The sequence below is a fragment of the Staurois parvus genome, unplaced genomic scaffold (assembly GCF_062004578.1).
Source record: "Staurois parvus isolate SC_StPar_1 unplaced genomic scaffold, SC_StPar_1.0 ptg000682l, whole genome shotgun sequence".
NCBI lineage: Eukaryota > Metazoa > Chordata > Amphibia > Anura > Ranidae > Staurois > Staurois parvus.
The window spans coordinates 11,343,678-11,368,498 of NW_028318478.1; the positions used below are offsets into that span (position 1 = coordinate 11,343,678).

Genomic DNA, 24,821 nt, shown 5'->3' on the forward strand with positions numbered 1-24,821 from the left:
GCACCATGAAGATGAATGATGTGGTGTGTCATAGGTCCCGCACAGGCTGCGTGGTTTCCCCCTAGTCACTCCACTTCCTGATACGGGTGCTGGGGGGCTCCTGAAATCTTGAAGGGGGGGGGGGGGTGCAGCGAGGGTTGCCCTCATCCCTAAACTGAACACATATGAATTACACAGGTCCTGTGGCTTATTAAGGTGGTAACTAAACTCACATAGTGCCTTGTGTGCAATAATTAAGCCTCAGATCCTGTTTAATTCATAGGCAGGGGCGGACTGACCATTCGGGCACCCAGGCACTTCCCGAGGGCCCAGGGTCAGTAGGGGGCCCCATGAAATGCCCCTGGTACCTTTTTTATAGGCTTTTTGGGTGTGCTTTGAGTGTGGGCAAGGATACCGGAGCCCCATAATCCCCTATTGCCCCATGAGTTGTCAGTCTGCCCCTGTTCATAGGTTTTCAGTTTTACAGGGATGAGGTGGTGACCCTAGGTGCAGCCCCCAGCACCCCCTAGATCAGGCCCTGATCCAAGTGATACTTGTGTACAGGGGTGTATATGCTGCCCTCCCTACAGTCTGCAGGAGTTTAAAAAAACGCCACGTGATCTGCAAGAGTTTATGCTGGTGACACAGCAAACAGTGGTCATGTGACTGTACACATCTCCCATCTGTATTATACCATGATCACCGCCTGCTGGGCACACTATGAATCACAGAGCTCTCCCATGCAGCCAGTCCGCTCACAGTGATCACATCCGCTATGGAACAGGCGAGGAGCGAATCTCCACCACCTGCATGCAAAAGCAGAACCGGAAGTGGTGAACATCTTTCCTCGCCGCGAGTGATAGCTATCTGTCACCATAGAGACCGGCACGCGGCGTGATGGGGCGGAGCCTAGGAATTGGAACGGGAGGCGGGCGGGTACCATGGTGACAGCGATCTGGAGGACACCATATTCGCATTGTGTGGGAGGCAGAGAGGGTGGGGGCAGCACCGCCGGAGTATCCTCCTCTGACCCCGATATCACAATAATGAGACATGCTGCCCGGGAAATACCGAGGGAGGATCGTCTCCAATGTGAGTACCATCGCCATTGTATGTGTGTATACCGGTCATATCATCTACAACCGGGGTCCTGTAGATCAATGACAGGGCTATCCATCATTTCCTATAGATCATCAATTATTAGGATCCTCTGTCATTTTCTATAGATCACCAATGACTAGGATCACCTGTCATTTCATATAGATCATCAATTATTAGGATCCTCTGTCATTTCCTATAGCTCATCAATGAATAGGATTAGCAGTTATTTCCTATAGATCATCAATGAATAGGATCACCTGTCATTTCCTATAGCTCATCAATGAATAGGATCAGCAGTTATTTCCTATAGATCATCAATGAATAGGATCACCTGTCATTTCCTATAGCTCATCAATATATAGGATCACCTGTCATTTCCTATAGCTCATCAATGATTAGGATCTGCTGTCATTTCCTATAGCTCATCAATGACTAGGATCCGCTGTCATTTCCTATAGATCATCAATGATTAGGATCCGCTGTCATTTCCTATAGATCATCAATGACTAGGAACACCTGTCATTCCTATAGATCATCAATGATTAGGATCCTCTGTCATTTCCTATAGATCATCAATGATTAGGATCCTCTCTCATTTCCTATAGATCATCAATGACTAGGATCACCTGTCATTTCCTATAGATCATCAATGACTAGGATCACCTGTCATTTCCTATAGATCATCAATGACTAGGATCACCTGTCATTTCCTATAGATCATCAATGACTAGGATCACCTGTCATTTCCTATAGATCATCAATGACTAGGATCCGCTGTTCTTTCCTATAGATCAGGGGTCTCCAAACTTTCTAATCAAAGGGCCGGTTTACTGTCCTTTAGACTCTAGGAGGGCTGGAGGGCCCAGTGGGAGTAGAAAATGCCCCAGCGTCAGTAGGAGTAAAATAAAAAAAAAAACATAGTGCTTGTAGTCGGTGGAAGAAGGAATAGTGTCCAGTCATTGGTATTACTAGGAGGAATAGTGCCCCGTCATTGGTGTCAGTGGGAGGAATAGTGCCTGATCATTGGTATTACTAGGAGGAATAGTGCCCCATCATTGGTATCAGTGGGAGGAATAGTGCCCCGTCATTGGTATTACTAGGAGGAATAAAGCCCCATCATTGGTGTTAGTGGGAGGAATAGTGCCCCATCATTGGTATTACTAGGAGGAACAGTGCCCCATCATTGGTATTACTAGGAGGAACAGTGCCCCATCATTGGTATTACTAGGAGGAATAGTGCCCCATCATTGGTATTACTAGGAGGAACAGTGCCCCATCATTGGTATTCATTGGTATTACTAGGAGGAACAGTGCCCCATCATTGGTATTACTAGGAGGAACAGTGCCCCATCATTGGTGTCAGTGGGAGGAATAGTACCTAATTGTTTATATCAATGGGGGGATTTGTGCCCTATCATTGGTGTCAATGGAAAGAAAAATGCCCCATAGTTAGTGCCAGCGGAAGAAATGGTGCCTCCTTGTTTGTGTCAGTGGGAGAAATAGTACTCCAAGGGCCAGATAGAGGCAAGACCACTGCTATAGATCATCAATGACTAGGATCAGATGTTATTTCCTATAGCTCATTAATGTCTAGGATCCTTGGTATTAGTTTGAGGAATAGTACCTAATTGTCATTAGGTACTATTGTCCCTAGTGCCTATTGTCCAGTCATTGGTATTAGTGGAAGGAATAGTGCCCCATCATTGGTATTAGTGGTAGGAATAGTGCCCCACCATTGGTATTACTAGAAGGAATAGTGCCCCACCATTGGTATTACTAAGAGGAATAGTGCCCCAACATTGGTGTTAGTGGGAGGAATAGTGCCCCATCATTGGTGTTAGTGGTAGGAATAGTGCCCCACCATTGGTATTACTAGAAGGAATAGTGCCCCACCATTGGTATTACTAAGAGGAATAGTGCCCCAACATTGGTGTTAGTGGGAGGAATAGTGCCCCATCATTGGTATTACTAGGAGGAATAGTGCCCCATCATTGGTATTACTAAGAGGAATAGTGCCCCAACATTGGTGTTAGTGGGAGGAATAGTGCCCCATCATTGGTATTACTAGGAGGAATAGTGCCCCATCATTGGTATTACTAGGAGGAATAGTGCCCCGTCATTGGTATTACTAGGAGGAATAGTGCCCCATCATTGGTATTAGTGGGAGAAATAGTGCCCCATCATTGGTGTTAATGGGAGAAATAGTGCCCCATCATTGGTATTACTATGAGGAATAGTGCCCCATCATTGGTATTACTAGGAGGAATAGTGCCCCATAACTGATATCAGTGGGAGGAATAGTGCCCCGTCATTGGTGTCAGTGGGAGGAATAGTGCCCCATCATTGGTGTCAATGGAAGGAAAAATTCCCCATAGTTGGTGCCAGTGGAAGAAATGGTGCCTCCTTGTTTGTGTCAGTGGGAGGAATAGTACTCCAAGGGCCGGATAGAGGCAAGCAAAGGGCCGCATTTGTCCCACGGGCCGCAGTTTGGAGACCACTGCTATAGTAGGATAAGATGTCATTTCCTATAGCTCATTAATGTCTAGGATCACCTGTCATTTCCTAGAGATCATCTATAATCGTGATTCCTTCTACCATACATATCACATTCTATGATACATTCTGCCGTTCCCCAGGATTTCACACCAGCATGGACCATTCCCTAAGGGCCAAACATTGCTACATTAGTATTTATTGTGCTCATCTTTTTGTTGAGTAGAGCGGCCCCTTAAGTTGGTGGTGAGTGGAGCAGCCTCTTAAGCTGGCGGTGAGTGGAGCGGCCCCTTACGCTGGCGGTGAGTGGAGCGGCCCCTTACGCTGGCAGTGAGTGGAGCGGCCCCTTACGCTGGCAGTGAGTGGAGCGGCCCCTTACGCTGGCGGTGAGTGGAACGGCCCCTTACGCTGGCGGTGAGTGGAGCGGCCCCTTACGCTGGCGGTGAGTGGAGCGGCCCCTTACGCTGGCGGTGAGTGGAACGGCCCCTTACGCTGGCGGTGAGTGGAGCGGCCCCTTACGCTGGCGGTGAGTGGAGCGGCCCCTTACGCTGGCGGTGAGTGGAGCGGCCCCTTACGCTGGCGGTGAGTGGAGCGGCCCCTTACGCTGGCGGTGAGTGGAGCGGCCCCTTACGCTGGCGGTGAGTGGAGCGGCCCCTTACGCTGGCGGTGAGTGGAGCGGCCCCTTACGCTGGCGGTGAGTGGAGCGGCCCCTTACGCTGGCGGTGAGTGGATCAGGCCCTTACTCTGGCGGTGAAAGGAGCGGGCCAGTGTAGCCTCCCCTTTACATTGCGGGCCAGTGTAGCCCCCCCTTTACACTGCGGGCCAGTGTAGCCCCTTCCCCCCTTTACACTGCAGGCAAATGTAGCCCACCCCTGTACAATGCTGGTCGATGTAGCCTCCCCCTGTACACTGTTGGTTGGTGTAGTCCCCCCCTATACATTGCTGGCTATTGTGGCCCCCCTTTACACTGCTGGTCAATGTATTTCCCCCCGTATACACTGCTAGCCCCCCCTTCTTTATACTGCTGGTCAGTGTAGCCCCCCCTTTATACTGCTGGTTAGTGTAGTCCCCCCTTTACACTGCTGGTCATGTAGCTCTCTGTTACACTGCTGGCAAGTGTAGCCCTCCCTTTAAACTGCTGGCTAGTGTAGCCCCCCTTTACACTGCAGGCAAATGTAGCCCACCCCTGTACAATGCTGGTTGATGTAGCCTCCCCCTGTACACTGCTGGTCAGTGTAGCCCCCTCCCCTATACATTGTTGGCTATTGTGGCCCCCTTTACACTGCTGGTCAGTGTAGCACCTCATTACATTGCTGGTCAGTGTAGCCCCCCCCTCCCTCTTTACACTGCTGGTCAATGTAGTCCCCCCCCTTTACACTGCTGGTCAATGTAGCCCCCCCTTTACACTGCTGGTCAATGTAGCCCTCCCTTTACACTGCTGGTTGGTGTAGCCCTCCCTTTACACTGCAGGCAAATGTAGCTCACCCCTGTACAATGCTAGTCGATGTAGCCTCCCCCTGTACACTGCTGGTTGGTGTAGCCCCCCCTATACATTGCTGGCTATTGTGGGCCCCCTTTACACTGCTGGTCAGGGTAGCACCTCATTACATTGCTGGTCAGTATAGCCCCCCTCTTTACACTGCTGGTCAGGGTAGCACCTCATTACATTGCTGGTCAGTATAGCCCCCCTCTTTACACTGCTGGTTGGTGTGGCCCCCCTTTACAATGCTGGCCAGTGTAGCCCCCACCTTTATACTACTGGTCTGTGTAGCCTCCCCCTTTATACTGCTGGTCAGTGTAGCCCCCCCCCCTTACATTGCTGGTCAGTGTAGCCCCCCCCCCCTTTATACTGCTGGTCGGTGTAGCTCTGTTACACTGCTGGCCAGTGTAGCCCTCCCTTTAAACTGCTGGCCAGTGTAGCCACCCCCCCCCCTTTACACTGCAGGCAAATGTAGCCCACCCCTGTACACTGCTGGTCAGTGTAGCCCCCTCCCCTATACATTGTTGGCTATTGTGGCCCCCTCCCCTATACATTGTTGGCTATTGTGGCCCCCTTTACACTGCTGGTCAGTGTAGCCCCCCCTCTTTACACTGCTGGTCAATGTAGTCCCCCCCTTTACACTGCTGGTCAGTGTAGTCCCCCTTTACACTGCTGGTCCGGGTAGCCCTCCCTTTACACTGCTGGTCCGGGTAGCCCTCCCTTTACACTGCTGGCCAATGTAGCCCCCCCTTTACACTGCTGGCCAGTGTAGCCCCCCCTTTACACTGCTGGCCAGTGTAGCCCCCCTTTACATTGCTGGCCAGTGTAGCCCCCCTTTACATTGCTGGCCAGTGTAGCCCCCCTTTACATTGCTGGCCAGTGTAGCCCCCCTTTACATTGCTGGCCAGTGTAGCCCCCCTTTACACTGCTGGCCAGTGTAGCCTCCCTTTACACTGCTGGTCGGTGTAGCCCCCATTTACAATGCTGGCCGGTGTAGCCCCCATTTACAATGCTGGCCAGTGTAGCCCCCACCTTTACACTGCTGGCCAGTGTAGCCCCCCCTTTACACTGCTGGCCAGTGTAGCGCCTTTTACATGGCTGATCGGTGTAGCTCCCTTTACACTGCTGTCATTGTAGCCCCCCCCTTTACATTGCTGGCCAGTGTAGTCTCCCCTTTACACTGCAGGCCAGTGTAGCCCCCTTTTACACTGCTGGCCAGTGTAGCCTCCCTTTACACTGCTGGTCGGTGTAGCCCCCCTTTACACTGCTGGTCAGTGTTGTCCCTCTTTACACTTCTGGTCGGTGTAGCCCCCCTTTACACTGCTGGTGGGTGTAGCTCTCTGTTACACTGATTTTCAGTTTACCCCCCCCTTTGCACTGCTGGTCAGTGTAGCCCCCCTAAACACTGCTGGCCAGTGTAGCCCCCTTTTATACTGCTGGCCAGTGTAGGCCCCCCTTTACACTGCTGGCCAGTGTAGCCCTCCCTATATACTGCGGTCAGTGTAGCCCCCCTTTACAATGCTGTCGTAGCCCACCCCTTTACATTGCTGGCCAGTGTAGTCTCCCCTTTACACTGCTGGCCAGTGTAGCGCTCCTTTACATTGCGGCCAGTGTAGCCCCACTTTTACACTGCTGGCCAGTGTAGCCCCCTTTACGCTGCTGGTTGGTGTAGCCCCCCTTTACAGTGCTGACCAGAGTAGCCCCCCCTTACACTGCTGACTAGTGTAGCCTACCCCCTTTACACTGCTGACCAGTGTAGCCCCCCCTTTACACTGCTGGCCAGTGTAGCCCCTTTTACACGGCTGGTCGGTGTAGCCCCCCATTTACACTGCTGGTCAGTGTAGTTCCCCCTTTACACTGCTGGTCGGTGTAGCACCTTGTTACATTGCTGTTCAGTGTAGCACCACATTTCATTGCTGGTCAGTGTAACCCCCCCCCCCTCCCTGTTTACTCTCTGTTACACTGCGGACCAGTGTTGCCCCCCCTTTACAATGCTGGTCAGTGTAGCCCCCCCTTATCACTGCTGGTCGTTGTAGCCCTCCCTTTATACTGCAGGCAAGTGTAACCCCCCTTTACACTTGTGATCAGAGTAGCCCCTCCTTTACACTGCTGGTCATTGTAGATCTCCATTACACTGCTGGTCATTGTAGACCCCCTTTACACTGCTGGTCGGTGTAGCCCCCCCTTTACACTGCTGGCCAGTGTAGCCCCCCTTTGCACTGCTGGTCAGTGTAGCCCCCGCCTTTACACTGCTGGTCAGTGTAGCTCCCCCTTTACATTGCTGGCCAATGTGGCCCTTCTGTTACACTGTTGGTCAGTCTAGCGCCCACCCCCCCTTTACACTGCTGGTCAGTGTAGCCCCCGATTTACACTGTTGGTTAGTGTAGCCCCCCCCTTTTACACTGCTGGTCAGTGTAGTCCCCCCTTTACATTGCTGGTCAGTGTAGCACCACAATTCATTGCTGGTCAGTGTAGCCCCCTGTTTACACCGCTGGTCAGTGTAGCCCCCTGTTTACACTGCTGGTCAGTGTAGCCCCCCCTCGTTTACACTGCTGGTCAGTGTAGCCCCCCTTTACTTTGTGGACCACTGTAGCTCCCCCTTTACACTGCGGGCCAGTGTTGCCTCCCCCTTTACAATGATGGTCAGTGTAGCCCCCTTTACACTGCTGGCCATTTTTGCCCTCCCTTTACACTGCTGGTCAGTGTAGCACCTCATTACATTGCTGGTCAGTGTAGCCCTCCCCCCTTTACACTGCTGGTCAATGTAGTCCCCCCCTATACACTGCTGGTCAGTGTAGCACCACAGTTCATTGCTGGTCAGTGTAGCTCCCTCTTTACACTGCTGGTCAGTGTAGCCTCCCCCTGTTTACACTGCTGGTCAGTGTAGCCTCCCCCCGTTTACACTGCTGGTCAGTGTATCCCCCCCCTTTACTTTGCGGGCCACTGTAGCTCCCCCTTTACACTGCGGGCCAGTGTTGCCTCCCCCTTTACACTGCTGGCCAGTGTAGCCCTCCCTTTATACTGCTGGCCAGTGTAGCCCTCCCTTTATACTGCTGGCCAGTGTAGCCCTACCTTTACACTGCAGGTAAATGTAGCTCACCCCTGTACAATGCTAGTCGATGTAACCTCCCCCTGTACACTGCTGGTCAGAGTAGTCCCCCCTTTACACTGCTGGTCGGGGTAGCCCTCCCTTTACACTGCTGGCCAATGTAGCCCCCCCTTTTCACTGCTGGCCAGTGTAGCTCTCCCTGTACACTGCTGGCCAGTGTAGCTCTCCCTGTACACTGCTGGCCAGTGTAGCCCCCCTTTACACTGCTGGCCAGTGTAGCCCCCCTTTACACTGCTGGCCAGTGTAGCCCCCCTTTTACACTGCTGGCCAGTGTAGCCCCCCTTTTACACTGCTGGCCAGTGTAGCCTCCCTTTTACACTGCTGGTCGGTGTAGCCCCCATTTACAATGCTGGCCGGTGTAGCCCCCATTTACAATGCTGGCCGGTGTAGCCCCCATTTACAATGCTGGCCGGTGTAGCACCCCCCCCTTTACACTGCTGTCCAGTGTAGCCCCCCCTTTACACTGCTGACCAGAGTAGCCCCCCCCTTTACACTGCTGACCAGTGTAGCCCCCCCTTTACACTGCTGGCCAGTGTAGCCCCTTTTACACGGCTGGTCGGTGTAGCTCCCCTTTACACTGCTGTTATTGTAGCCCCCCCCCCTTTACACTGCTCGCCAGTGTAGCCCCCCTTTTACACTGCTGGCCAGTGTAGCCTCCCTTTACACTGCTGGTCGGTGTAGCCCCCCTTTACACTGCTGGTCAGTGTTGTCCCTCTTTACACTTCTGGTCGGTGTAGCCCCCCTTTACACTGCTGGTGGGTGTAGCTCTCTGTTACACTGATTTTCAGTTTACCCCCCCTTTGCACTGCTGGTCAGTGTAGCCCCCCTAAACACTGCTGGCCAGTGTAGCCCCTTTTATACTGCTGGCCAGTGTAGCCCCCCCTTTACACTGCTGGCCAGTGTAGCCCTCCCTATATACTGCGGTCAGTGTAGCCCCCCTTTACAATGCTGTCGTAGCACACCCCTTTACATTGCTGGCCAGTGTAGTCTCCCCTTTACATTGCTGGCCAGTGTAGCCCCACTTTTACACTGCTGGCCAGTGTAGCCCCCCTTTACACTGCTGGTTGGTGTAGCCCCCCTTTACAGTGCTGACCAGAGTAGCCCCCCCTTACACTGCTGACCAGTGTAGCCCCCCCCCTTTACACTGCTGGCCAGTGTAGCCCCTTTTACACGGCTGGTCGGTGTAGCCCCCCATTTACACTGCTGGTCAGTGTAGTCCCCCCTTTACACTGCTGGTCGGTGTAGCACCTTGTTACATTGCTGTTCAGTGTAGCACCACATTTCATTGCTGGTCAGTGTAACCCCCCCCCTCCCTGTTTACACCGCTGGTCAGTGTAGCTCCCCCTCTACACTGTGGGCAAGTGTTGCCCCCCCCTTTACAATGCTGGTCAGTGTAGCCCCCCCTTATCACTGCTGGTCGTTGTAGCCCTCCCTTTATACTGCAGGCAAGTGTAACCCCCCTTTACACTTGTGATCAGAGTAGCCCCTCCTTTACACTGCTGGTCATTGTAGATCTCCATTACACTGCTGGTCATTGTAGACCCCCTTTACACTGCTGGTCGGTGTAGCCCCCCCTTTACACTGCGGGCCAGTGTAGCCCCCCCTTTGCACTGCTGGTCAGTGTAGCCCCCGCCTTTACACTGCTGGTCGGTGTAGCTCCCCCTTTACATTGCTGGCCAATGTGACCCTTCTGTTACACTGTTGGTCAGTGTAGCTCCCACCCCCGTTTACACTGCTGGTCAGTGTAGCCCCCGCTTTACACTGTTGGTTAGTGTAGCCACCCCCCTTTTACACTGCTGGTCAGTGTAGTCCACCCTTTACATTGCTGGTCAGTGTAGCACCACAATTCATTGCTGGTCAGTGTAGCCCCCTGTTTAAACTGCTGGTCAGTGTAGCCTCCCCCCGTTTACACTGCTGGTCAGTGTAGCCCCCCCTTTACTTTGCGAGCCACTGTAGCTCCCCCTTTACACTGCGGGCCAGTGTTGCCTCCCCCTTTACAATGATGGTCAGTGTAGCCCCCTTTACACTGCTGGCCAGTGTAGCCCTCCCTTTACACTGCAGGCAACTGTAGCTCACCCCTGTACAATGCTAGTCGTTGTAGCCTCCCCCTGTACACTGCTGGTCGGTGTAGCCCCCCCCTATAGATTGCTGGCTATTGTGGCCCCCCTTTACACTGCTGGTCAGTGTAGCACCTCATTACATTGCTGGTCAGTATAGCCCCCCTCTTTACACTGCTGGTCAGTGTAGCCCCCCTTTATACTGCTGGTCAGTGCAGTCCCCCCTTTACACTGCTGGCCAGTGTAGCCCCCCCTTTACTCTGCAGGCAAATGTAAACCACCCCTGTACAATGCTGGTCAATGTAGCCTCCCCCTGTACACTGCTGGTCAGTGTAGCCCCTCCCCTATACATTGTGGGCTATTGTGGCCCCCTTTACACTGCTGGTCAGTGTAGCCCTCCCCCCTTTACACTGCTGGTCAGTGTAGCCCTCCCCCTTTACACTGCTGGTCAATGTAGTCCCCCCCTTTACACTGCTGGTCAATGTAGTCCCCCCCTTTACACTGCTGGTCAGTGTAGCCCTCCCTTTACACTGCTGGTCAGTGTAGCCCTCCCTTTACACTGCTGGTCAGTATAGCCCCCCCTTTACACTGCTGGTCAGTGTAGTCCCCCCTTTACACTGCTGGCCAGTGTTGCCCCCTTTACACTGCAGGCAAATGTAACCCACCCCTGTACACTGCTGGTCTTTGTAGCACCTCATTACATTGCTGGTCAATGTAGCCCCCCCCCACTTTTACTGCTGGTCATTGTAGTCCCCCCTTTACACTACTGGTCAGTTTAGCCCCCCTTTACACTGCTGGCCAGTGTAGCCCCCCCTTTACACTGCAGGCAAATGTAGCCCACCCCTGTACAATGCTGATCAATGTAGCACTGCTGGTCTTTGTAGCCCCCCCTATACATTGCTGGCTATTGTGGCCCCCCTTTACACTGCTTGTCAGTGTAGCACCTAATTACATTTCTGGTTAGTGTAGCCCCCCCTCTTTACACTGCTGGTCAATGTAGTCCCCCCCCCTTTACACTGCTGGTCAGTATAGCCCTTCCTTTACACTGATGGTCAGTTTACCCCCCCCCCCCTTTATACTGCTGGTTAGTGTAGCCCCCCTTTATACTGCTGGTCAGTGTAGTTTCCCCTTTACACTGCTGGTTGGTGTAGCTCTCTGTTACACTGCTTGCCAGTGTAGCCCCCCTTTACATTGCTGGCCAGTGTAGCCCCCCTTTACATTGCTGGCCAGTGTAGCCCCCCTTTTACACTGCTGGCCAGTGTAGCCCCCCTTTTACACTGCTGGCCAGTGTAGCCCCCCTTTTACACTGCTGGCCAGTGTAGCCCCCTCTTTTCATTGCTGGTTTTTGTAGCCCTCCCTTTATACTGCAGGCAAGTTTAACCCCCCTTTACACTTGTGATCAGAGTAGCCCCTCCTTTACACTGCTGTAGATCTCTGTTACACTGCTGGTCATTGTAGACCCCCTTTACACTGGTGGTCGGTGTAGCCCCCCCTTTACACTGTGGGCCAGTGTAGCCCCCACTTTACACTGTTGGTCAGTGTAGCCCCCTTTTACACTGCTGGTCAGTGTAGCCCCCCTTTGCACTGCTGGTCAGTGTAGCCCCCCCCTTTACACTGCTGGTCGGTGTAGCTTCCCCTTTACATTGCTAGCCAATGTGGCCCTTCTGTTACACTGTTGGTCAGTGTAGCGCCCACCCCCCCTTTACACTGCTGGTCAGCGTAGCCCCTGCTTTACACTGTTGGTTAGTGTAGCCCCCCCTTTTACACTGCTGGTCAGTGTAGTCTCCCCTTTACATTGCTGGTCAGTGTAGCTCCCCCTTTACACTGCTGGTCAGTGTAGCCCCCTGTTTACACTGCTGGTAAGTGTAGCCTCCCCCCGTTTACACTGCTGGCCAGTGTAGCCCCCCCTTTACTTTGTGGGCCACTGTAGCTCCCCCTTTACACTGCGGGCCAGTGTTGCCTCCCCCTTTACACTGCTGGCCAGTGTAGCCCCCTTTACACTGCTGGCCACTGTAGCCCTCCCCAGGCAAATGTAGCTCACCCCTGTACAATGCTAGTCGATGTAGCCTCCCCCTGTACACTGCTGGTCAGTGTAGCCCCCCCTCCCACTATACATTTCTGGCTATTGTGGCCCCCCTTTACACTGCTGGTCAGTGTAGCACCTCATTACATTGCTGGTCAGTGTAGCCCCCCTCTTTACACTGCTGGTCAGTTTAGCCCCCCTTTACACTGCTTGTTAGTGTAGCCCCCCTTTATACTGCTGGTCAGTGCAGTCCCCCCTTTACACTGCTGGCCAGTGTAGTCCCCCCTTTAGCACTGCAGACAAATGTTGTCCACCCCTGTACAATGCTGGTTGATGTAGCCTCCCCCTGTACACTGCTGGTCAGTGTAGCCCCTCCCCTATACATTGTTGGCTATTGTGGCCCCCTTTACACTGCTGGTCAGTGTAGTACCTCATTACATTGCTGGTCAGTTTAGCCATCCCCCCTTTACACTGCTGGTCAATGTAGTCCCCCCCTTTACACTGCTGGTCAGTGTAGCCCTCCCTTTACACTGCTGGTCAGTGTAGCCCTCCCTTTACACTGCTGGTCAGTGTAGCCCTCCCTTTACACTGCTGGCCAGTGTAGCCCCCCCTTTACACTGCTGGCCAGTGTAGCCCCCCCTTTACACTGCTGGCCAGTGTAGCCCCCCCTTTACACTGCTGGTCAGTGTAGCCCCCCCCCCCCTTTACACTGCTGGCCAGTGTAGCCCCCTTTACACTGCAGGCAAATGTAGCCCACCCCTGTACACTGCTGGTCTTTGTAGCACCTTATTACATTGCTGGTCAGTGTAGCCCCCCCCTCTTTAAGCTGTTGGTGATTGTAGTCCCCCCCTTTACACTACTGGTCAGTGTAGCCCCCCCTTTACACTGCTGGCCAGTGTAGCCCCCCTTTTCACTGCTGGCCAGTGTAGCCCCCCCCTTTACACTGCAGGCAAATATAGCCCACCCCTGTACAATGCTGGTCGATGTAGTCTCCCTCTGTACACTGCTGGTCGGTGTAGCCCCCCCCATTCATTGCTGGCTATTGTGGCCCCCTTTACACTGCTGGTCAGTGTAGCACCTAATTACATTGCTGGTTAGTGTAGCCCCCCCTCTTTACACTGCTGGTCAGTATAGCCCCTCCTTTACACTTCTTGTCAGTGTAGCCCCCCCTTTATACTGCTGGTCAGTGTAGCCCCCCTTTGCACTGTTGGTCAGTGTAGCACCCCCCCTCCCTTTACACTGCTGGCCAGTGTAGCCCCCCTTTACACTGCTGGCCAGTGTAGCCCCCCTTTGCACTGTTGGTCAGTGTAGCACCCCCCTCCCTTTACACTGCTGGTCAGTGTAGCACCCACTTTACACTGCTGGTCAGTGTAGCCCTCTATCTCACTGCTGGTCAGTGTAGCCCCACCTTGTACACTGCTGGTCGGTGTAGCACCCCCTTTACACTGATGGTCAGTTTAGCCCCCCCCCTCTTTATACTGCTGGTTAGTGTTGCCCCTCCCTTTACACTGCTTGTCAGTATAGCCCCCCTTTATACTGCTGGTCACTGTAGTCCCCCCTTTACACTGCTGGTCGGTGTAGCTCTCTGTTACACTGCTGGCCAGTGTAGCCCTCCTGTTACACTGCTGGCCAGTGTAGCCCCCCCTTTACACTGCTGGCCAGTGTAGGCCCCCTTTACATTGCTTGCCAGTGTAGCCTCCCTTTACACTGCTTGTCGGTGTAGCCCCCCTTTACAATGCTGGCCAGTTTAGCCCCCCCCTTTACACTGCGGGCCAGTGTAGCCCCCCCTTTACACTGTTGGTCAGTGTAGCACCCACCCTCCCTTTACACTGCTGGTCAGTGTAGCCCCCCTTTACACTGCTGGCCAGTGTATCCCCCCCTTTATACTGCTGGTCAGTGTAGCCCCCCATTTTCACTGCTGGTCAGTGTACCCCCACCTTGTACACTGCTGGTCGGTGTAGCACCCCTTGTACACTGCTTGTTGGTGTAGCCCCCCCTTTACAGTGCTGGTCATTGTAGCCCCCCCCCTCCTTTACACTGCAGGCCAGTTTGCCCCCCTTGTACACTGCTGGTCGGTGTAGCACCCCCTTTACACTGATGGTCAGTTTAGCCCCCCCCCTCTTTATACTGCTGGTTAGTGTTGCCCCTCCCTTTACACTGCTTGTCAGTATAGCCCCCCTTTATACTGCTGGTCACTGTAGTCCCCCCTTTACACTGCTGGTCGGTGTAGCTCTCTGTTACACTGCTGGCCAGTGTAGCCCTCCTGTTACACTGCTGGCCAGTGTAGCCCCCCCTTTACACTGCTGGCCAGTGTAGGCCCCCTTTACATTGCTTGCCAGTGTAGCCTCCCTTTACACTGCTTGTCGGTGTAGCCCCCTTTACAATGCTGGCCAGTTTAGCCCCCCCCTTTACACTGCGGGCCAGTGTAGCCCCCCCTTTACACTGTTGGTCAGTGTAGCACCCACCCTCCCTTTACACTGCTGGTCAGTGTAGCCCCCCTTTACACTGCTGGCCAGTGTATCCCCCCCTTTATACTGCTGGTCAGTGTAGCCCCCCATTTTCACTGCTGGTCAGTGTACCCCCACCTTGTACACTGCTGGTCGGTGTAGCACCCCTTGTACACTGCTTGTTGGTGTAGCCCCCCCTTTACAGTGCTGGTCATTGTAGCCCCCCCCCTCCTTTACACTGCAGGCCAGTTTGCCCCCCTTTACACTGCTGATCAGAGTAGCCCTCCCTTTATACTGCTGGTCAGTGTAGCCCCCCCTTTACACTGCTGGTCAGTGTACCCCCTCTATACATTGCTGGTCAGTGTAGCTCCCCCCTTTACACTGCTGGTCACTGTAGCTCCCCCTTTACATTGCTGGCCAATGTGATCCTTCTTTACACTGCTGGTCAGTGTAGCACCTTGTTACATTGTTGGTCAGTATAGCACTGCATTACACCGCTGGTCATTGTAGCCCCCCCTTTACACTGCTGGTCTGTGTAGGCACCCTTTACACTGCTGGTCAGTGTAGCCCCCTCCCGTACACTGCTGGTCAGTGTAGCCCCCTCCCGTACACTGCTGGTCAGTGTAACCCCCCTTCCTATTAGACCACTGGTCAGTGTAGCCCTCCTCTACTCTGCTGCTCAGTATGGCCCCCTTTACATTGCTGGTCAGTGTAGCACCCCCCTTTTCACTACTGGTCTATGTAGCCCCCCTTTACTCTGCTGGTCAGTGTACCCCCAGTTTTAATGCTGGTCAGTGTAGCCCCCCCTTTACACTGCTGTTCGGTGTAGCCCCCTTATACACTTTACACTGCTGGTCAGTGTAGCCCCAGCCTGTACACTTCTGGCCATTGTGGCCCCCCTTCACATTGCTGGTTGGTGTAGCGCCTCGTTACATTGCTAGTCGGTGTATTACCCTTTTTCATTGCTGGTCAGTGTATCCCCCCATGTACACTTCTGGTCGGTTCTCCCCCCCCTTTTCACTTCTGGTCGGTGTAGCTGCCCCTATACACAGCTGGTCAGAGTAGCCCCCCCCCCAGTACACTGCTGGTCGGATAGCCCCCCCCCCGTACACTGCTGGTCAGTTTTGACCCCCCCCTTTACATTGCTGGTCATTGTGGCCCCCCTTTAAACTGCTAAACTGCTGGTCAGTGTAGCTCCCCTTTACACTGTAGTCCCCCCCCCCCCCCTCACTTCTGGTTCGTGTAGCCCATCTCGTACACTGCTGGTCGGTGTAGCCTCCCCTTTACATCGCTGGCCATTGTAGCCCCCTCTTTACACTACTGGTCTCTGTAGCACCATGTTACATTGCTGGTCAGTGTTTCCCCCCCTGCTATTACACCGCTGGTCAGTGTAGCCCTCCTTTACACTGCTGATCAGTATGGCCCCCTTTACATTGCTGGTCATTGTAGACCCCCTTTACACTGCTGGTTGGTGTAGGCCCACCTTTACTCTGCTGGTTGGTGTATCTCCCCCTTTACACTGCTGGTCTGTGTAGCCCGCCCTTTAAACTGCTGGTCAGTGTATGCCCCCCCTTTACACTGCTGGTCAGTGTATGCCCCCCCCTTTACACTGATGGTCGGTGTAGCCCCTCCCTTTACACTGCTGATCAGTGTAGCTGCCCCCCCTTTACAATGCTGGTCAGTGTAGCCCCCTTTTACTCTGCTGGTCGGTGTAGCACCTCGTTACATTGCTGGTTGGTGTACCCCCCCTTTACAATGCTGGTTGGTATAGCACCTCTTTACATTGCTGGCCAGTGTAGCCCCCCTCTTAACACTGCCGGTTAGTGTTGCCCCCCCCTTTACACTTTTGGTCGGTTTAGCCAACCCCCCCCCCCCCCCCTTTACACCGCTGATTTGTATGGCCCTCCCTTTACACTGCTGGTCAGTATGGCTGCCCTTTACACTGTTGGTCATGTTACATTGCTGGTCAGTGGAGCACCCCTAATTTGCAGGGCTGCAGGTGAATTGTCTCCTTATCCACTTGCCACTTGACTTTCAAATACTGTCAGCTGGCGGCAGTTTCAGGCACCGTGATGTGCTGGTACATTGTGGTGCACATGTACAGTGGCGCGGTCCTGTGACCATTTTGTCCTGTGGACACAGTCGATCACGGTGCTCAGTACCTAATTGCTTTTACCAATCATAGCGATCACATGATTTCATTGTAAGCAAAACTGATTGGTACCCTGTACCTGGTGATTAGCTGTAGCTAAACACAGCATTACAGTAGTAAGCAAGCTGTCATGAATGAAAGCCATTCATGACAGATAAAGGTATTGACTATAACAGTGATCATCACTGTTTAAAAGCAGTGATGATCCCCCCCAGAGTAGTACAGTGTCAGTGTGACAGTATGTTAAAAAAAAAATACCGGAAAGAAACAATGTTTTTAAAAATTGCATAACAAATTATTTACTATATATTATATTTTTATTTTATTTTTTTTACATACTGTCACCAGTCAGTACCCCTGCTTACTGCCACACCAGTCATATGAGGGCACTGTACTGTACTAGTGATAGTTTGTGAAAAAATATTTTATTTAATTTCATTTTCTAAAAAAATATTACAACTTGAAAAAACTTGCCATGCCTCTTACTAAATACCTTGGACTGTCTACTTTCCAAAAAGGGTTAATTTGGGGAATATTTGTACTGTCCTGGCATTTTATGGCCTAAAGAAATGCGATAGGCAGTCAGTACCAAGCCAAGCAATGGCTGAACTGCTGTAATACTGACACTCAGTGGCTGAATATCTCCTTGCCATGGGAACTCTGCCATACTGAAGTTTCTATCTGCCAAACCCAGCTCTGATGAAGAAGGGAGCACCCTTCGAAACGCGTTAGCCTTCATACCCCCCCCCTTTTTGATTCACCTGTAACCCTGTTTGGATTATGGTTACTTATGCCTGTTATACAATCATTTTGTGAGTATATTTCCTTATTAATAAAATTAGTCACTATTTATTGAGGTAATGCGCAAGGTTTGTGCGCTCTTTCTTTCATCTTCCTCCAAGCCAAGCAATGCCTAGGGCAGGTTTTCTCAACCAGGGTTCCTCCAGAGGTTGCCAGGGGTCCTAGAGCAATGAGCAATTTCTGCCTCTCAAATAAGTTTCCACTGATACCATTGATCTTTTTAGCTATCTGTAATGAGGTAACTCTTCCCAATGACCTCAAGTGTAAGCAGCATTCTTCCCACTTGCCATCACACTAATGTATCATGAGTTGTAGAAACTTATTTCAAGGGTTCCTTTGTGTTGAAAAGGTTGAGAAAGGCTGGCCTAGGGGCTCTTTCTGAAGAGCTGAAACTTGCGCACAGTCTAGGGTCAGTACTCACCAATGCCACAGGATCATCGGTTTCCTCCTTCCTATATCCACTGGGCACTCTTCAGGGATGGAAACACAGACTCACAATACCACAGGGCAGCTGGACACTTTCCTCCAACTTCCACTGGGTAGTCTTCAGGGAGCTCTCCATACCAAAAATCCCTGACCAGGATTTAGAAATGGGTCCCCCCCAGCTATGGTACAGCCGGGACCTCGATGACTTTCAACCAGCGTTTCAGCAGACTGCCCTAAGCGGCAGGGCCCCCTTACGCTGGGGACTCCTTTTTTTGCAGGACTGGACCCAGGACCCACTCACTCCTGCTCCAGGCCTCAGACTATTTATTTGTGGGCTCTCCTGCCACCTACTGTGTAAACTTCCCCAGGAATTGGCTGGGTCCCCATAAATATTCAAGCTGCCTCTATGTCTTTCCTTCCACCATAATTCTAGAACCCTCTAGAGTGCGGGGAAAAATAAGCAGCCTGTGAAACACTGAGCAAACTAAAGTGATCAACCACTGCTCTATTGACTACAGAGGAGCTAAACTAAATTTTCATAGCATCCAAAACTAACTGGGAGGGTGCTATATCTATTAAATTGTCTAATATGAAGCTCTAATGGTCTCATTAATGGAAAATTTTATTTCCTCAGGTAAACAACTGTGGCCTTCATCTGGTATTGCAGACCACTCCTGTTACAGATAAAAGTAAACAGGTAAAATTATCAACACAATGTGAATATCATGAATAAAAGCAGCTAAAAAAAAATTATAAATATATATATATATATATATATATATATATATATATATATATATATACTAGCAGGGTGAAAATATGACACAAAATATAACAATGTAAATATACACAAATACTTAAATCATTTCACATAAGTCCATCAACTGAAAAATGAAAATTGTAATGAAGTCCAGTGAAGTCAATGAAGTCCTGACCTCAACCCGGTAGAACAATTTGGGATAATTAGAGCGGAGACTGTGAGCCAGGCCTTCTCATCCGACATCAGTGCCTGACCTCACAAATGTACTTCTGGAAGAATGGTCAAACATTCCCATAGACACACTCCTAAGCCTTGTGGACAGTCTTCCCAGAAGAGTTGAAGCTGTTATAGCTGCAAAGGGTGGGCCAACTCAATATTGAACCTTATGGAGTAAGACTGGGATGCCATTAAAGTTCATGTGTGTGTAAAGGCAGGCGTCCCAATACTTTTGGCAATATAGTGTATGTTCAAATTGCTGTAAAATATGCTACATTTACTAAAACAATTCTTTGCTTTTGTGCTGCATCAAGATAAACATGGACTGTAGTTAAAGGAGAACTAACCTCTTTCAATCAGCATGAACCATTTTTAATCCTTATGCTGCTAAACATTTGTTTTAATGCTCCTCGGTTGCTTACTGGTTTCTGGCCTAGGCCAAAATGATGTCATACAGCCCAGGAGTCTTCATGGGTATTTTTTCTTTCATCTGGAGTAGGAGGGGCTTTCTCAGCTAAATAAACCCTCCTGCCTGCATGCATGACCTTGTGAAAGTGTGTCTTGTGTCTGCTCAAGATTTGTTAGGCCATTATTACAGTAAGGGCTGATGGATTCCAGGAAGTAAATGCTACATGAATCATCTGCCCTTACTCAAGATGGAGAGAAGTAATTTCATGACAACATAAAGCATGCAGACATGGACGGGTGGGTGAGTTTGCTCTAAATATTAAAAATTAATTAGCATTTTTGGTTTGTGGTGCAGAGACAAAGTTAACACTGTAGCTTCTGACTTTTAAAAAACAGCCACTTACCTGTCCCTTGGTCCCGCGGTGTCCCCCCCCCAGTCTGTTTCACCGGCCGTCCTGTATTCCAGGAGGCCGGCATCTTCAGTGTGGGCACCCGACTGTTATAGCTTGCGGCTTCACAGCCGGGTACCCACTGTGCATGCGCAAGTAGTGCTGCGCTTCATGAATGGTCCTGTAGTCTTCTGGGACCTGTCACGTGTCCAAAAAGACTACAGGGAGGGAGGGAGGAAGGACACATTCCACGTCCGATCGCCTAAATTTGGGTACCCACTCTTTTGGATGGAGCTCCTCTTTACAATCTACTGAATTTTACTGTTCTCAGGCTCCATTCACACTTGGGCGTTTTGAATTGGGGACAGAATCGCCGCAGTTCTGCCTGTGATTTCAAAACACTCTGCTACAGAGACAAATCACACAATGCGCATTTCAGATGCCATTCATTATAATAGCACCTAAAAACACTGTGTAGCTCTGCCGCGATTGTCATGCAATGAATCATGGCAAACCACATCGCCCAAAGCTTGTCGCCCAAAAGGAGTTCCTGCTCCTTTTTTGCCGACAAGCTTCACACGATCTGGTCTGCCACCTTATAGGTGTTATTAAAATTAATGGCATCTGAAATTTGCATTGTGCGATTTGTCTCTGTTGCATTTTGAAATTGTGGGCAGAATTGCGGTGATTCTTCCCGCGATTCAAACTGTCAAGGTGTGAACGGAGCCTCAACCTCCTCCAAATCTTTCATTTTGTTTTCTTGTTCGGGGGTGTCTTCAAGTGTTCACCATGCTCCTGGTGTATGTAGGAATATAGCCACCCTCTCTTGCTGACTCCCGAGATGGACATTGGGATGTGTACTATAAAGAGAGCTGTGCATGTGACCACAACTAATGTGCACTGCATGTTCCAAATAAATGGAAGTGAGAGGGGGAAGGAGAAGTTTGGGAGATCACAGAGGACATTACAAGTAGGCAGAAAAACACAATAGGAAGCAATTTAATGAAAAATAGAGGGTCATTTAATAGTGAATGTGTATGGAATTTTTTTTTTTTAATATGGTTTAGTGTCACTTTAAGAAAGGGAGTCTTATTGCAATATTTTTGTCTGGACCCCAAAGGTTGCAAATTCATCTATTAAAGTTAAACATTTAATTAAATTCAATCGGCACTACTGATTATTGTCCTGTTTTTTTCTACAGCTATATACAAGTTACCTTGAATAGCTCTCAGTCAGCCATCATGCATTAATAATAAATGTCATGGTTGGGGGGACGAATATAAAAGAGTAATCCAGGGTTCTGATATTGCCAAGGTGTGCAGTAACGTCTCTAATGAGCATTTATGCCATTTTTACCCTTGCAAAATGTCAGATACAATAAGCAGTGTTATCTGACAAGCCCCAGGAATGCTTCTAAAATGTGAGAAAATGTTCTTTTGTAGTACAGAACACTAAATGGAATTGTCTGTTGTTTATTGAATGTGTTTTCTATCATTTAGTTTGATTTCAGGTTAAGTAAGGATACCGCATCTCTTAACAAGCTTTCTCAGCATGACCATGAAAGGAGCATTACTGGGAGGCCAGGTATGAGTTGGTGCTGCTACTTAGCATGAACATGGTTTAGAATATTATTTATTTTCCATAACAGCTGTTATATGATTTATCTTTATATTTTTATACCAGTTGGGAAAGGACTATGGGCTTTAGATACTACAACACTTTTGGCCTTCAGGTGGCTCTAAAGGACCACTGTACAGTGTAGCAGTTCTTGTTCAGCCCTTTTACTTCCATCCCTGTATGTCATACGTTGGTGACAGTGGGGGTTTTACGCACACTTTACAAGCCAGCTGTCTGCTTTCTGTAACCCCCAGACTGTAAAGCTGGACGTACATGGGTCAGTTTTTTCGTTCAACCAGCGGGATGAACAAAAAAAAAACACTAAGCCGATTCCCCAGTCCACACATTTGATGGGGATGGGGGAATTCTTTCCACTGTGTCATTGTATACTGACAGCGGAGAAACTCCCCCTGCTGTCAAAATACACAGATCAGCGTTGCAGCCTAAAGCCTGCAGCCCTGATCAAACGAGATAATACTGCCAGGGAGGTGGAACAGAAGTCGATCAGAAGATCAATTTCTGTTCAACCACAGTGGCCATACGTGGATCAAAATTTGGCCGATTCCTGCTGATTCGGCTGAGTTTCTATCCATGTGTGGCCAGCTGAACTTCCCCTTCCCCCCCCCCCCCGCGATGCTTCTCAGGCTTCGCTCTTTCACTACGTTTCTGGGACCTGCATGGCGGGTGTTGCTAGGTGGAAGGGAGAGGGACCAACAAATATCAGCAAACATCTACTGTTCTTCTCTACCTGTGTGTATAACGTCACTTCCGAATTCTGTTGTCACTTAACTGCGGCCAGGGAAAAGCTAATGGAGCGCCATCTGTGCTCCATTACTTTCAATAGAAGGCAGGTGAAACATCAAGGGTCTAAAAGACCCCTGATGTCTTATTAACAAGAACCTGTCACAATGAGTTTGTTACATAGGGAACTTTTCATCCCCTGTGTGATATACCGTATTTTTGTTCCATAAGACACACCTAGATTTTAGAAGAAGAGAACAAGAAAAAAAAAAATTCTGAACCAATGGACTGCAGACATAGTACAGGAAATGACCAGAGACTGCAGACATACTAAAAGAGATGACCAGAGACTGCAGACATACTACAGGGGATGACCAGAGACTGCAAACATAGTACAGGAGATGACCAGAGACTGCAGACACAGTACAGGAGATGACCAGAGACTGCGGACACAGTACAGGAGATGACCAGAGACTGCGGACACAGTACAGGAGATGACCAGAGACTGCGGACACAGTACAGGAGATGACCAGAGACTGCGGACACAGTACAGGGGATGACCAGAGACTGCAGACATAGTACAGGAGATGACCAGAGACTGCGGACACAGTACAGGAGATGACCAGAGACTGCGGACACAGTACAGGGGATGACCAGAGACTGCAGACATAGTACAGGAGATGACCAGAGACTGCGGACACAGTACAGGAGATGACCAGAGACTGCGGACACAGTACAGGAGATGACCAGAGACTGCGGACCCGAATTTGACAGGTACCAGCTCCCACTTCCATGGAGTTGTCCCCCCCCCCCCCTCTGCCCTTGTAGTCTTGTGGGACACGTGACAGGTCCCACAAGACTACGGGGCCATTCACAAAGCGCAGAGCTTCTCACGCATGCGCAGTGGGCACCCGGCTGTGAAGCCGCAAGCTGTCACAGCCAGGTGTCCACACTGAAGATGCCGGCACCAGGGAGAGAAGACGGCCGATGGAAGGAGGACACCGCTGAACTTAGGAACAGGTAGCATGGAGGAGCGGGTTCTTCTTCATAGTAGAGCTGAGCGGCCGGCACAGTATTCTAACCTGGCGGGAATACCGGGCCGGCTGCTCCATTTTCGCTCCATAAGACGCACAGACATTTTCCCCCATTTTTTGGGGTGGAAAAGTGCGTCTTATGGAGCAAAAAATACGGTAAGTGAAGTTTTGGTGAAAACCAGTGTCAATAAATAATGCTAAACCCAATCACATAGAAACTCCGCAACTCCAGGGTACTGAAGCTTGTCGTCATTTTGACATATTGGGTAGCTATTTACTTACAGCAACATCAAATTTTATTATTTATCAAAAACTGGGTAACATGTTGAGTTTGTGTTCCCTAAAATGAAATTTATTTTGTTTTGTTTTTTTTTCAACTGAACATTTGTGCAAATATCGTACGAGGAACTGTCACTATTTTATTCTCCAGGAAATTATTTTTTTAAACGTTTGAACCCAACCCCCCCCCCCCCCCCAAACACACACACACAGCTCTGGCAGCAAAAGGGTTAAGTTCTTGGTGACCTTTTTTTGCAAGAACACGTCAGTCTAGGTCTTCTCATGCGCAGATGCTTTCAGCAAGATGTTTTTTAAAGTATAAGCAAAGGCAACTTTTTATGCTTTTGTATAGAGTGGAGAGGGATTAGAACATATTCAATATATTTCATTAAAGAAAAAAAAAAGATATATATATATATACAGGTGAAACAAAAAAAATTAGAATATCGTGCAAAAGTTAATTTATTTCAGTAATGCAACTTAAAAGGTCATTCCTGCTACTTGTGCACCTTTTTCTTCCACACTTTTCCCTTCCACATAACTTTCTATTAACGTGCTTTGATACAGCACTTTGGGAACATCCACCTTCTTTTGCAATTACCTTTTGAGGCTTTCCCTCCTTATGGAGGGTGTCAGTGATGGTTTTCTGCACAACTGTCAGGTCAGCAGTCTTTCCCATGATTGTGATTTTTACTGAACCAGACTGAGAGACCATTTAAAGGCTCAGGAACCCTTTGCAGGTGTTATGGCTTAACTAGTTGCCGACCGCAGATAGCCGAATGACGGCTTCACTGCGGCCGACCAGTTCTGGGTGGACATCATATGACGTCCCCCCAGAATGCGCTGGGGCGCGCACCCGGCGATCTCCGTGATCGCTGTGTCCTACGGACACAGCTGATCACGAGATGTGGTAAAAGGCCAATCATACCGGCCTTTTACCACGTGATCAGCGGTGTCCAATGACACGCTGATCACAGGGAAATGCAAGTGACGGTTCTTGGCTGCACTTTCCTCACGCTGTCAGATCGTGAGGAAAGTACTGCCGAGAACCGGCAGTTGTCAGAGCGAGGATCGGCACCGATCATCAGGGCCACTGATGATCAGTGCCCTGATGATCGGTGCCCAGCAGTGCCACCCACAAGTTCCGCCCACCTGTGCCCAGCAGTGCGCCCACTAGCTCCGCCCACCTGTGCCCAGCAGTGCACCCACCTGTGCCCAGCAGTGCACCCACCTGTGCCACTCTGCAGTGCCACCTACCTGTGCCCAGAAGTGCCACCTACCTGTGCCCAGCAGTGCCACCCACCTGTGC

The 24,821-nt window shown here is 50.5% G+C and overlaps 1 protein-coding gene across 2 annotated transcripts in view; it reads left to right on the plus strand.

Annotated features, from left to right (window-relative positions):
- Nucleotides 1–908: 908 nt before the first annotated feature.
- LRRC49 (leucine rich repeat containing 49) overlaps nt 909–24,821 on the plus strand; it is a 159,016-nt gene continuing 135,103 nt past the window's right edge. The window contains exons 1-3 of one of the 2 annotated variants that reach the window (XM_089652471.1): nt 909–1,071; nt 18,703–18,765; nt 21,341–21,425. In XM_089652471.1, coding sequence (XP_089508597.1) covers nt 1,033–1,071; nt 18,703–18,765; nt 21,341–21,425 — 187 coding nt within the window. In that variant the 5' untranslated portion in view covers nt 909–1,032. The remainder of the gene's footprint in view (nt 1,072–18,702; nt 18,766–21,340; nt 21,426–24,821) is intronic. The other variant, XM_089652472.1, reaches the window with a different exon arrangement.